This window comes from Cicer arietinum, chromosome 3 (genome assembly GCF_000331145.2).
Source record: "Cicer arietinum cultivar CDC Frontier isolate Library 1 chromosome 3, Cicar.CDCFrontier_v2.0, whole genome shotgun sequence".
Lineage (NCBI taxonomy): Eukaryota > Viridiplantae > Streptophyta > Magnoliopsida > Fabales > Fabaceae > Cicer > Cicer arietinum.
In genome coordinates, this window is record NC_021162.2 from 61386066 (window position 1) to 61402336 (window position 16271).

General features: G+C 25.8%; 1 protein-coding gene across 1 annotated transcript; it reads right to left on the bottom strand.

Annotated features, from left to right (window-relative positions):
- Positions 1–8454: 8454 nt before the first annotated feature.
- Positions 8455–9672, bottom strand: LOC101515406 (brassinosteroid-responsive RING protein 1-like). The gene has a single exon (XM_004492715.4). It carries the CDS (start codon positions 9137–9139, stop codon positions 8645–8647), a length of 495 nt encoding a protein of 164 aa, XP_004492772.1. The 5' UTR covers positions 9140–9672; the 3' UTR covers positions 8455–8644.
- Between the last annotated feature and the right edge of the window lie 6599 nt (positions 9673–16271).

The following is a 16271-nucleotide window of genomic DNA, read 5'->3' on the forward strand; positions in this document are numbered from 1 at the left end:
GAATATTTATTTGAGTCATTATAAATACTATTTAACAAAACCCACCAAATCTATGTTTCTGCTGAGTGTTGACTCATTTTGTGTTGACTTTATCTGATGTAGTAAACACTTGGAACAATTTTTATATTCAATATTTTATTCTACCATTCATCTTTTATTTACTAATTACTTTTTTAAATTATATTCTATAATCATTATTATATATTATATGTATCACTTTTAATTTATTAATATGTTTTATTTTTAGTTTAGTTTGTGTCTTAGTTTTATGATTTTTAAGAGAAATTAGTATTGATAATTTGGAATTTGAAAGATAAGTAAGTAAAATCAAATAAATAATTATTTTTGTTAAAATTCTAATTCGAGTAATTTTAATTATTTCATTTTTAACCAAAATTTATTGATCACATGAATTCAAAATAAATACGTTAATCTTTAAGAGTAATTTAGTAAAATTATGATTTTTTTTCATTCATAATTTTATTTAAAGATTGTTAAAAGTAGATTGTGCATTAAAAAATGGACAAACAATAAAAGACATTATGTAAAGTAATTAATGATAGTATATGTGTTACTTTATTATTGAAAAAGAATATCTGTGTTACATCTTTTGTTAAAAAATTATTTGTTACTTTAGAATACTTGTGGAGATGTTGGGATCATTCCATCTTTGTGTGCTTCCTTGTTTGATTGTCATAAGGTGATAATGACTTTCTTGATTATCTATCATATTATTCCTATTTAGGTATATTGAGTGTAGCATATAAGTTTTTTAATAATTTATTAACACAAATCAAATTTAAAAAGTTAACAAAAATGTTTTAAATTATAAAAGATATTTTATAATTTAATACTCCTTTTATTCCACAATAATTGTCACAATTGTTTATTTCACACAAATTAAATAAAATTATGTTATTTTTGTACATAAATAGTTAATTATGTCTAATCGAGGATTAATAGATATATCATGTGTCAAAAATTATTAATCATCAACATAATTACGTTAATCATAAATTTGAACACGGTTTATCATAATTTTAGATATTCAACCACATATAAATTTAAACACTTTAAAATTATGATTAATTACGTTTAAATTTATTATTAATGAAATTATTTTGATGGTTAAAGAATTTTGATATCAAATATATTTATTAGTTATCTACTGAACACAATTAACTATATTTAAACTGCATTAATTATTTAATAAATTATCTCAAAAATTAGTCTAATTTTATATGTTCCAATAAAAAAATAATAATAATTTTGTCTGTTTCATATTTTACATGTAACTAATTTGATGGAGAATAAATTTTGAAATTTCCATATCCATGTATATATTTGGAATGTTATTTTTCATTCACATAAAAGTAATTTTAATTTTAAGATTTAATATACAATAATTAATCAATTTGAATTACATACATAGAATTTTGGAAATAATTAGTTAGTTTAAAAGATTGTACGTTGTGATCAAAAAAGAAAAAGATTGCACCTTAAACTCTGCACTTTCTGCTCTAAAATCTATCATAGCTAAACTATATGATTGCATGCCACCATTTTATTAAACACAACCATATAAAAAGTAGTACTCAATAGTACAAAATAAACTCCAGTACTAATGAGACACTGAAAACTTGTGCTAAAATGTTGCTGCCAACTAAATAAATATGTGATATATAAATAAATAAAAAATAATTATCTTCTTTTTCTTTTAGTTACATTTAAATAAGATACGTGAATTTAGTGAACGTGAATAAAAATTATATATATATATATATATATATATATATATATATATATATATATATATGTGTGTGTGTGTGTGAAATATCAGCATGAAGCCTTTCAGATACCACCATGTTGTGATTTTCACTGTCCCCTTGTTCATCATCATCATCAAGAAATACCCCTTGAGTCTGCATTTGAGATAATTGCTGGAAGCTTTCAAATAAGCTAAAAGCTAGTCTAAATTAGGCATAATATCTATGTATCACTCACATTTTAGATTGAATGCTTCAAGAAACCAAATATATGAATGCTAGGAAGAAATTAATAATAATATTATGATTTAATGTATTGTTTACCCGAGAAAAATTCGATGACCATCTAAGATGGTGTTAGGATCAGGGAATTTACAAATGCAAGCACCAGTGGTGTTGCACAACCCAGTTTTGCATCGATCATCTTCACATTCTAAGGAATACACTTTGAATGATCCCAAAAGCAATAAAATTGCAACAAAATGATATATTCTTGTTGTAATTGACATGTTCTATTTTTTATGATACAATTTACAATGTTTAAAATCACTTGAAAGAGTAACTTAAGATTCAAGTAAAGATTAGAAAAAGTGTGATGGGTTGGTATTGAGTTCAAACTTGAAAAAGAAGTTAAATAAGTGAGAGGGTATTTTGAGTTTAGTTTACCATATTAACCTTCAGAGTGTCCTTAATTCTTGAAGAATAATTTTAGAACTTGGAATTTTCAAGGTCAATAACGGAATTTAATTATGTCAAATAAGTTTGCATGTGGTGTTTATTTATTATGAAATCAAACGAGGTAGCAAGTGTTGTACTTTATTACATGGAGTCTGATCCAAGGAATTACTAGTATTAATCTTTTTTTCTCTCTTAGTGTACATTTTGCAATAAGATTTTCTTGAGCTTTCCTTCGATATGTTAAATATTTTCCGAAGGCCTTGTTTTAGAGCCCAAAATTTCATACTACTGCATATCTACTTAGAGCAACTCCAATACTAAATTTTTAAGAAATCTATTTTAAGATTGTATAATTACTCAAAAACTTTACATTGTCATTATTACGGAAAAAATTACTCAAAAACTTTACATTGTGATTATTAAGGGAAAAATTACTCAAACTTAATTTTCTATTATAGTTATGAGTAAAATCAGTTGATCTAACTAAACTCGAGTTATCTGAATGAGCCAATTTAATACGCGAACATGTTATAGTAGGTTGTATGTTATACGGGTTTACAAATGTGGATTTATATGTGCTTGAGTGGTTAAGTGCGGGTGAGAAAAAAATAAATCACGATTATCCGAACATCATCACTTCACTTAACACTCTAAGTATAAAAATCTAATTTTTTTTAGGTGAAGTTGTAAGTCTCATTTAGTTATTACACCACCGCCATGATAAATAAGTTATTTGATAAAAACTTACTCAAGTATTGACAAAAATATTAAAATTTTTATATATTTCTTTAAATGAATTTGAAAATAAAATGAAAAAAAAATTAAAGAAAATGAACATATCAATAAAAACTAAAAAAGTTCACCAGCTAAACAATTCACCTACAATCTCGCAGTAACCAAAATCTACTTAAATCGATGCAACAATCGGTAAGAATTTGACATGTTAATTGCATTCTTTATTTTGAGTTGTTTTACAAAATTGAGTTTAAATATATCCGAGGAATATACTCAACCTAATTTATTAAGCAGGGAATATTGAAGCCGTGATTAGATGAACTAATATGTTAGTTGCCTAAATTGTATGAATTGATGTGATGTGGTTTTGCTTTTGCATAATTATAAAATAGAAAACTATGTAAGTAGTGAATCCACGGAAATTTTTGTAACAAAGTTTGTAAATAGGGTATGAGGGAGTACTCCCTCTAAACTCATAATGAGTAGAAATAATCAATTGCACGCTACTTAATAATGTTACTTAACTTCATCTATTTTTTTGACTTAATAAAAAATATAATAATTATAATTATAGTTACAAAACTATCATTAATTGAACTGTCCAAAAAAAAAAAGCGTTAACTAAAGGATACTTTTGCAATGGTAATATTAAACATAAAACAGTTACTTAAAATGTACTCATATTTAAATTCATAGAACACAATTTATTTATATTTTATGTTTGAGTCGATGGACAATATAAACTTGTTGAGAAAATAGATTTGCATTGTCGGTGTAAATAAATTTATAGTGACAGTAAATATAAATATTTAATTTTATTATTTCACTAAAAACTTATAATCGTCATCAATAATAATTACTCAATAAATGATATATGATTGGTTGTTAAGGGTGAGGAATAAGTTAGATCGTCTCTGGACTTATGGTTTGGTCTACTTATGGTCTGACCTATTTAATAATATATATATATATATATATATTTTATTATTTATTAATAATATTATTTCCTATTTTAAAGTTTATTAATTAGGCAATCAATCAGTAGTCTTTTCATATTAAGTAGTCATTTAATATTTGGTAGCCATTTAATTAGACAATCACTCTAGTCGTTTCATATTTATTTGAGAGGTAATAATGGGTGTGTTTGTTTCAGTAAAAAATCTATTATTTGAAACCAAAAATAATTTTTTTAGAGTTTAAATGGTGTTTGTTTCAGATTTTTTAACAATGATTTTGTTAGAAAAATCACTTTTTGTTTAATATATATAGATATGTACATTGGTATTGGTATGTGGAGAGTATCATGTGGTATGAATAAAGCATCATGTAAATTGGTATGGATAAAGCATGTAGCTTGATATGTATATAGGAACTAATTATGAATTCATTTTGTTTTTTTGTTTTCTTGGAAGTTTGTTGCAGTGCATACTTGTTAGTTATTATTTTATTATATTTGATTATAATTTTATTAATTTCCCTTTTATATAAAGGCATAGTTTAGCCTATTTAAAAAAAATGTAAAATATAACATTTAAATGTTTTAATGTGAATAAGGTATTTAAATAGACTTTAAGGTCATGATAGACTTTTAAAAAGGTCAAGTCAGACTGAAAAAAAGTCCATGATAGGCTGTAGGACATTCTTTGGTCCAAAAACTTAATCGTAGGTTAGATTCAGACCTTTCAAAGTCTGATCTGGCCTATTTCTACCCCTATTGATTGTTAATGTATAACTTTTTATATTGACCATGTATAATCATTAAATTCATGAACCAAATAGGCTAAGATATATACTACTCTCTTTTGCTATTCAACTAGAACAACTTTCATTTATCTTTTTTATTTTATTTTAGAAGAGATGATAAATTATATCATAATTAACTAAAACAACTGTGAGGTCTATATTTAAAACAAAGACAATACGTTTAACCTAATAATATGTCATTTACAAGTTGAACTGGGACTTAAATACTCTATTTATCTTCATTTAATTTTCATGAAAATAATTTCATAAGAACATTAATTGAATTGTCGAAAAAATAACATCGATGGAAGGATAATTTTGCAGTGCTAATATTAGTATTAAAAATAATAGTTAATTAAAATTTACTACTCATATTTGAATCCATAAACATAATTTATTTATTTTTATGATTTTTTTTCACAAGTATTTATTTCTTATGATTGAATCTAGGGATCACCCGATTATTTTGCTGACCATGTTCTATTAATGGATTTGTCAAAAAGATAAATGTTCGATTAATTGAAATACGGGGCCAACATAAACCCAATTGGCCCATAAGGCATATACTACTCTCTTATTTTCTACACCACACCTTCTTCCACCAACTATTAGATTAATCTCTAACAACACACAAACTTCATAAGTCAAACCTTTAAATAATGTTTTACTTTACCAACGGATATATGCTAATGTACAATCTTAATTCTTAAATATAATAAATTATTAATTATAATAATAGCTTCAAATGTACTTGTTGAGATGAGATGGTAGTATATGTTTGAATGTGAAAGCAAATATACTTCGATAAAAGACAATAACAATAGTTTTTATACAACTAGTATACGTTACATAGCTATCTAGTTGACTGAAAGGCCAAGGCCAGCACTCTGCAGGCTTAAAGTCATATTTATTGAGACATATTACCTACCTTCTAGAATAATTAACAAACTTTTTTAACACATTTTTCGTATCATCAATGACATTAATGTTTCACTTATTTGTTACTTATACAATTACTATATTTTAATGAATTATTAAATTGCTTGAAGAAAAACTATAATTAAAGGTGTATATAGAAATGGATGTGGATTTCCTCCCGTTGGATAATTTAATGTCACATTCATGGTGTCAAATAATTTGATATGGTAAAACAAAAAATGTTAACTTTTATATGGCACAATATGTTTCTCGTCCTCTTCTTTCATGACAAAAAAGACTTCTTCGTGATTCATTTGTCGTCCGCATAAAATGCTTCTTTTTCTTTCTTTGTAAACCGCCATAAAATGTTAAGTGACCCATATTTATGTATATTTGAGGTTAAAAGAACAATATCACAAAACCAAGACTTAGGCGCGCTATGATGAGAAAACAGAGACTTACAAAAGTTCATGTTGTATGTTCATATTGGCTTTTTTATGATATGTGTCTGTTAAGATTTTAAAAATATTATTAATTTAATAATTTATTCTTTATTTTGAAATTATAGATAAATTAATAAAGATTAGAGATTAAATAGTTAAGTTATTAAACTAATGATATCTTAAAGTTTTATCAATGATGTCATAAAAAAAAGTTATTGGGAGCATGCGCATGACTTTTTCTAAAAAAATAAAGACTAAAATTGATAACACAAAATTTAGAAGGACTGAAGTTCAAAATAATTTTTTAGAGAGACTAAATATATAAATTGATATGTTTAGAGGAACTAAAAATATATTTAACCTTATAAAATAACATATGATAAATATCTATTATCGATACATATAAAAAATACGGGCAATGATAAATATAAAAAACAGAAGATAAATATTTATCAGTGATAAATATAATAAAGCACAAGACAAATATCTACATATATATATATATATATATATATATATATATATATATATTATATGTCATTGATAAATATAAGTATTTTGACAGTAAATTGTATCTTTTACGAACTTTTATGATAGTAAGTTGTATTTTTCATGGACTATTTTGACCATTCAAAAATTAATTTTAATTTTTTTGCTAAGTCAAAGACAAAAATGACATCTTAGTTTCAGAGAGTAAAATTTTGGTTTACCAAAAAAACTATACACAAGTTACATCTCAAATTAAGAAAGTGGATTCGTCTAAATGCACGAGTCTTTTACTAGCGTTGACTAAAAAATAAATCAGATAGCATTTTTCCAAAGAGAAAAATAAACTCGCTTTCATCAAAATAGATCATTAACAATACATCAATAATATCCATTTGACCTAAATACATTTTTGTTCGTATTTGTGACCAAATGAAAAACATCAACAAAAATATAGAGAGTAACTGTAAATTATTACCAAAACAAATTGTTTTGTAACGAACTCATAACGAAAAAGTACAAGCCCAACATAAAAATGAGTGACTTTAGCCAAACCCGATCCAATCAAATGACATCCCAAAATATTTTTGAAGTTAGGTTAAGCCATTTCTTAAGATAGAATCTGAAGCACTAGTTTACAATAACTCATTTGGATCTCCAGTTGTGGCCACTACTAGATGGATACAGAAAGAATCTAGTGATCGACAAACACAATAACTCACTTACACATTTACTATGAGCCACTTATTGGCAATGGTATTGTGGTTACGACTACCATATGACATTTACAATTCCTCAATGACAAGAACATGTGTTTTTATATCATAGAGTGATCAGAATACATTAGATCATTATTCTAATGAAATCTTCTAAAAAATCTAAAAGCATTTGGTATATAAATAGGATTATGAGATGATAAAAATACACAAATTCTAACCTTAAAAAACAGCTCATTATTTGACAAATTTCTGTTTGACCTTCGGAATGGATGCGCAAATACACTATTACCGATTGCTGATGAGAAAAACCAAAAGCTTCTACTAATGGTCGTTTCCGGAGTCAAGTTCTTATAGTTAGTATTCCTTGCATTGAATAAATACGGTAAGTAAGTATCATTAACTCCATAAAATAGAGGAATTAGTCCATTTTACTAACCATCAATCTTCATCAGTACTCAAATCTACTTCCATGTACCTAGAGACTGTATTTGAGACGATAGAATCTATCGTCCAACATATTTTCTTAACTAAAAATGTTATTAATTGATTTTAAGGTAAATGAATATTTAAGATGATCATAAATAAATAAAAATGAAATTGTATTTTTACATTTAAAATTTTGTTAGTTAATGTCTCGAAAAAACGAGACGTTGCAAAATTAATCACCACTAAATATCTATGGATTTAATTCACACAATCTATCCACATCCTCGCTCATAATTTCTGAACCCAAAAAAGATGAACCAAAAAACCAATAAAGCTAAATAAAACGTACACGTTAATTTCAGGGAAAAAAAACGTACACGTTAATCCACATCTTTAATTTTTTGTTATTAAATAAATTTGAAATAAAGAAATGGTACTTTATAGAATATTTTCAGACTCACTTATATTTATATTTGTTTCATTCTGACGAGACTAATACCATCCTTTTATCTCTAGATCAAATTATAGGATTTCCAAGTCTTTAATTTCTCTTACTATCATGGAAACATTTATTATATTTTTGGTTTAATAATTTATATACAAAGTCACATACCAGCCCAAAAACATGTATATAAAAGGAAAAAAACTCCCAGAAAAATATGAGGAGAAAAAAAAAAGTCAAAAAGGTAAAAAAAAAAAAACTCAGTATGAAGCGGTAGCAATGTAGTCATCACGCGCGTTGAGAAAAAAGAGAAACATCATCTTCAGATTCAGAAGCAGCCCACAGCCGTTGATTATAATATTCCATTTTATGATCAGGCACGAAGTGGGTCCTACAAAGTGGGCACAGCTTCTGATCATGATCAATCCAACGGTCCACACACGTCCGGTGGAATATATGTCTGCAGTTCGCCATACACCTGATCTCTTCCTCTCCGGCAAACTCGTTCAGACACACCGCACACCCCGACGGCGGCGAATCTCCAGCAATTTTGCTGAAACTTACGACTGGGAGGAATTCACAGATGAGGATTGCCGAGAGGGTGGGACGGTGGGAGTTTGATTCCGGTAGGGTAGCGGCGGAGAAATCGGTGTCGAGGAGGTCGGAGAGATGGAGAAGAGAAATGAAGGAGAGAGCTAGGGATCTTAGAAAAGCGAGGAGAGAAAGAATGTAGAGGAAGACTTTGGGGACGGATACTTCAGGGTACCCTACGGGGAATCCCATTTTCGAAGGAGCTTCCTTGATTCCTTTGAATTTTAGAGAGAGAAGTTAGAGAGAGAGAGATGAATGAAGTTTTCGAGTTTTCGATAATTGAAGGTGTGGTGGGTGGTTATATATATATTGGTGAACAAATCAGGTGATCTGGTTAAGAGGCCGGTGGAACAAAAAGTTGCATCGTAAAGGTAATTAAATAATGGAAATCCTAAATAAAATGTGCAATAAAAGGAAAACTAATGTATTCAACTTTTTTAAATTTTAAAGAACAATCAAGGAAATAAAAAATTATAGAGAAAGATATTAAAGACGTATTTGGTTGGAGAAGTTTGAAACGGAAAGAAAGAAATGAAAAATATTTAAATTTTTGTATTTTGTTCAAATTTTAAGAAAAGAGAAGAGGGATCAAGAAGAGAAAAACAAATATTGGGACGAATGGAGGAGAATGAAAGATAAATATAGCTATAAAGTCATTGAAAGAAACATAAAACTTTAAAAATCTATTTATCTTCCTATTCCACTTCATTTGAATTAATCATGTCTTTACTTTATCTCCTTTAGTCTCCCTTTCATTAAAATTTCTTCTATCCTCTCCCTTTGGTTAAACCAAATAGGCTCTAAACATTCGAACGTGGTGAGTGTGAATTAAAAGAAGAAGAATTGATTATGAGTAATGAATGAGTGGTGACAAATTACAACACGTATTAAATATGGTGTAATATTTTTAATCACTTTTTGGACTCATATCTATAATCAATTTAATTAGTATAACATTATATAAATTTTAAAGTTTGTTAAAGATTATAAAAAAAATGACATTAATATTATATAATTTAAAGATTATTTATTAAACATAAACTCTTTTATATCTATTTATTGTAATGAAAATAACTTTTTTAAAATAAATTAGTTATTAAAAATAATTTTTATGATAGTATAATTTAAATAACTTTAGAATTAATTGTCGAAATGGGTATACATACATATTTTCATATGATTTAGATATTAATACATGTTTTAAGATTGTACGATAAAGAACTATATATAGAAATAATATATTAAATGTGATGCATATTCTATAAAAGTTTTAAAGGCACAAATTTATCAAGACAAGATATATTGCCACAATTTTTTTATATTTGAACTCTATCTAATGTTAGTATAGTAGTGATTGTCTAATTGATTGTTCTTTACCATCATAAAATAATCATGAGTTATGTCGATTTCGTGTTACGCATGAGTGTCAATATGTTGAAGTTTTATAGATTTCTCATCTTAATTTAAATGATTCGACTCTAAAGATTACTCCTACTAATAGTGGTGATTTTATTTCTATTTCCCTTTATTATTTTACAACGGTCTACTTGATCTTCATGTTGATTTAGCAATCGTTCTTTGTAAATATAAATGATTTACTTCTAATCATTGTACTATTTATAATTTTGAGTTATCACCACTTGTTTTCTTCATACTATGTCTTCATTTCTACAATGTATCTCCTATATATATTTTTAATACTATTCAAAAATAATTATCCGGTCCAAAATGACGATAAACAATGATTGGTGAGACAAATGATTCATGAAAAACTTCCAACTCCTCTTGAAAAATTTACAATGGAACACTATTAGTAGCTCTTTTCCCGTAAATGGATTCTAACGAACAAATGGATCATTCAAAAGATCAACTGGTAACAAAAGAGTACACTCAAATTAATGGTACAAACAATAATTTTACATTCTTTAGAGACTTTTGGTTGCAAAAATGAGATATGTATTCTCTTGTTCTTGTATATGACAACTATAAAACATCGACTCTTATATCAATTTGATATTAAAATACCATCTTGCATAGAGACTTAGCAGATTAAATTTATGTAGAGAAACCTCCTAGATTTGATGATTTGGGAGAGTTTGGTTTTGTTTGCTAATTAATAGAGAAATTGTTTGTATGGTTTAAAGCAATCACCTCGTGTTAGGTTGGAAAATTAATAAAAGTTATAAAGTGGTTTTACATAATTTATTGTGAGACACGTTATTGTGTTTTTCATACGTTATTCTTTGAACAAACTCATTTATCTAATTGTGGTGTATGTAGATGATAGTGTTATTATAGGTGATGATCAACAATGCATTAAAGACCCGAAGCATAACTAATTCAATCACTTTTAAACCACAAATTTATATCTATTGAGTTATTGTCTTGGGTTTGAAGTAGCTCTATAATAGGCATATATTATCATGTCTCAAAGAATATATCTTGGATATCTTAGAAAAAATGATGATTGATTGTAAATTAGTTATGCTCCAATAAACCTCATATGTGAATCTTCCATCAAATCAATAAGATATTATCCTAATTGAGACATATGCAATAGGCTAGAGAAGAAAATGAGTTATTTCACTAAACTTACTATGTGATAGTCATTAGAATGCAATGGTTCATATCTCGATGTATATCAAAGGATCGTAAAGAAAATGTCATATATTTTTAGACAAAACAATCAATACCAATATTATTGGATATTTATGCAGATTAGGTGGGTGTTGTGAACAAATAAAATATCTTATTTATTCAGATAGAAATCATACCAATATTGTCAATTTTGATTTTTGTTTAATAAGCAAAATTGTATTAAAATGAGTACATACTCAAAACTCATTACAAATAAAAATAGTTAATACAAACACGTAGATTATTCTCCAATTTAAAAAAAACGAGAGACTTACTAAAAAATTTCTTACATGATAACTAAATCTAAGATAAACTTTTGATGTGATCAACTATCTCTAAAAGATGACACATTTTCACATTAAAAATGTATCATTTATCTCTAATCAAATACACCAAGCTATTGTCATTTGTCAACCACACTAGATGAGATATCTTTTTACTCGACTTGATTTCACTTTACAAATTAAAGAAAATTGAATAGTACTATTGATTTTAATTTATTTAAATATTTTTGAGTATAATTAATTTTACTTTAAGAAATATTTATTTTGAACCTTTTACTTTCCATTTAATTTATTCAAGAGAGTTTTATATAAATATTTTCAAATTTAAACGATTTTACATTCAATTTGCTTTTAATTGGAATAAATTTAACAAATCTAATTTTTTTCACCAAAGACATACTAAATTAACATTATCGATGGATAAGGACAATAATTAGATTTGGTTTATTAAAGTGCGTGTCGCTTAGTTCATCTTTCACAAAACTTGTGCGTCACTAAAATATTCATTCACAACTCCAACGTGCTCAATTAAGGAAGGAGTATGGAAACATAGACAACTTAATAAATGCTCATAGTTGACCGTAATTTGTGTACTTAGGTGGTTATTAACAACTATATAAAATAAAAAATAAATTTTTTAATTAAAAATATGACTTTTATAATATGTAACTTGTAAGTAAGAATTGTACAATGTTTAAGATTTTTTTTTTATATTTAGATTTTTAACAAATATCACAAAAATACTTATTAATATTTTATTTTATTTATTTATTAATTAATATATTCATATTTTTAAACTAATTTTTGTTTATATTATTGGACTAGTATATAAAGAGCACGAGGGTTACATAGGTGATTATAAAGAACATAGACAATTCACGTCTTATGCATAATGTAAATATATTAAAGTTGTCCTATATAAATGCTCACATTGAGAAAAACTATATTAATATTAATATTAATATTTTATGTTCATATATTTTAAGCCTAGCTGCTAATAATTGAAAAGAAGGTATACACATATATAGTTCGAGACAAAACCATGTTTAATTAGATCGATTCCCTTGTGTGTGTTTTTTTTACTCAAGATTCCCTCGTGTTCAAAGCAGCATGAAGTGTGAAAGATATTAATCAACCTAATTTTAAATATAAAGAAGGGGGGTTTTGGAATTAAAATAAGGGAGAGAGAGAGAGAGAGAAATGTTTGTTGATTGTGAAATTTAAAATATGGGAGAACTAAAGAAAAAAAAAGAGTTTTTGAAAGAAAAAAAATAAAGAAATATTTTTGGGACACATATGTTGACACATACATCAGGTATATTTATAGGATTTTGAGTTTTAGATTTGTTTTGATAAGAGATAATTTGTTTTAGAATAATTTATTAGTTTATAACTTATAATTTTTTTTGTAACAGTTCTATTCTTATTACAGTAACTAAAGTTAATTTTATCTTTTATAATTTATATATTATAATTTAAAATAAATAAATAAATTAATAAATAAATAAAAATATATATTAGATAAATTATATATTATGAATTATCAACTAATTTTTATTAAATAAAATCTTAAATTATTCTTTCTCTCACCTCGGGACTAATGTCCACATCCAATAATATACTGTGCTAAAAATTGTGTCTACATAACACAACTTTTTTTCTCTTGTGTTTAGTATTAGTAATTTGAGAATTTAAAAAGAAATTATCTGTAAGTTTCAGGTTGAGAAAAACTCATAAGGAATTATTTTGACAAGAGATAGTAAAAGTAATACAATGAACTCTATATATAGAGCAAATAGCCCAAAACCAAAAAGAGACATGATTTTCACTTCGATTTTGAACTTGTTTGAAAATGATGAGTTTGACCGTATGGAAAGAAAAATATAATAAGGAGGATTAACCTTACAATATAAAGAACACGAGCGGTATATATGTGATTATAAAGAACATAAACAATTCACGATATGTTTGACAAATCATAAAAGGTTGTTTATAGCTTACAAACTACAAGATTTATTTGATAAGACGATATATAATAAAATTCTCCAATTTGAGTGTTTAAATGGATATAGCATGTATATATAATTTATTTAATAATTTTTTTATTGCAGTCCTTGCACAATTCCCTTCAATCCAACTCCTCAAGGTTTTAAAAACCACAAAAGTTAAAAAGATAGAAGGTGCTTTGATAGTCAAAAGGTAAGCACCAATTTTTTTTACTCTACAATGGAGTGTCTATTTGGCATGATGCTTATTAAGGAAAACACTTCTTATTGTATATCTCTAATAATAATTTTGAACTTATAACATATAACATTTTTTATTAAACTACTTCAAATAGCTTTCAAGCTAATAGCTTATCATTTTTTCTATCAATTAATTTAAAATTCAAAATAATTTTAATAAATAATATTTTAAAGTAAATAATTTAAAATAAATTATTTGTTACAATTTAAAATAAATAAACTAACTAACTGTATAAAAAACATATCAGATTAATACTTAAATAATTATTTATTATAATTTAAAATAATTTAAACTAAATAATTTAAAATTATTTATTTATTACAATTTAAAATAAATAAATTAGTTAAATAAAAAAAACAGATTATAAACTTTAGATTAATAAAAAAATTAATTATTAGTTTAAAACATTTTTAAGCATTAATTGATATAAAATTTGTTTTTAATTAAGAATATCAGTTATAATCTCTCAACTAATTTTTATCAAACAAAACCTGAAATTGTTCTCTCTCTCTCTCCTCAATCTTTTGTTCTCTTACCTAAAGATTGATGTCTACACTGAATAATATAGAGTGGAGAGATAGGATGTCAATTTTTTTTTTGTCTAAATAATGCAAGTGGAAAAAAATAATATAAGAATACTGTTTTCGTTGTGTTTAGAGGGGTATATATCTTTTTCATTTCTCAACATGTAAACATTCATCATGTCTTCCTATTCTACAAAAATTATAAAGTGGGGTAACAATGTGACCGTAAGGAGTTATATTTTCCCTAGGCTGAAAATGGGGACAGTAGGACACTATTAGAGGTGTAAATATTTTGGTTTGGTTCGGTTTGATTTAATTTTAAAAAAGAATCTAAATTTTGATTTAAGTCAAAGTAGTTTCCACACAAATAAATCCAAAGACATCAAAACATATTTATTGTTGTGCAATTTTTAATTTTGTGATCAATTTACCTATTTAATTTAAATTGGTTTGAATTTTAACACCCCTGTTGTAACATTGGTATCTTATGATCAAGAAAACCAAAAAGAGACAATGATTTTCCCTTAGATGTACCCCTGATTTTGAAATATATGGCCTACCTTGTGAAAATGACATTTATATAGTGGGTTGAACACTATTTGACCATATGCAATGAAAATATAGATAAGGGGGGATTAACCTTTACAATCAATCATAGATTGATATATAAAGAAATAAGGGTCCAACCGTCCAAGTAAACAGTGTAGGGGATGTCCATTTCAAACGACAAAAGAATCTAAAAGCACAAGAAAAATATGGACCATTAGTGACGCCAACATGATCAAACCGTAGCTGAAATTTTTCCGTATGAGTTGTGTTTTTGTGGTGCTTTCTTTTGTCATGTCATTTTTCATAATTTACCTTTTTTTTTTGTTTGGCACATGCCTAACTTACGTTTTCTTCTTTCCTTTTTATGTACATACGAAGCTATAATATTTTCTTATGTATCGTACTAGTACTAGTATAGTATGTAAATTCTGCTATACGGAGAGAAAATAATATTTATAATTTGTTGTATTTTGTTATTGAGCATAAAAGGCATTTATTAGTAAATCATATACTTCTCCAACTAAAATCATGACATGTACGTGACATTATTAAGGATCAATTATGTTTTTGTCTTGTAATTCTTTTTATATATATGAAATAAAATTTATGGTGAATGAATGATGTTTTTTGTCTAATATAAATAACAATTAAAAATAAATTTATATTTATATTTTTTCAATAATATTAATAGAGTTTAAATCTGCAACCTATTATATTTAAAAGTTTTCATTGTTATACAAATTAAAAGTTTTGATTATCATGTCAACGTTATGCGACATTTGTTAACGGAATATATTTTTGTCAAACAAAAAGTTACTAGGTCACATATATACCTAATAATGTTTGAGCAACATTATAGTTCAAACAATTTATTTACGTCTTCAAGTTCACGTAAATTGTACCGATCTATTTTAATAAAATGTATATTAGGACAATTTTAATGGAATTAAAATTATAAAATATTTTTGTAAAGATTAAAATTAAAATTTACTTAATATTTAGAGAGCAAAAATAATTTTTTATTTTATTTTATTTGAAGGAGCAAATAGTTCCAAAACATATTTAACCCTACTATCAAATTTT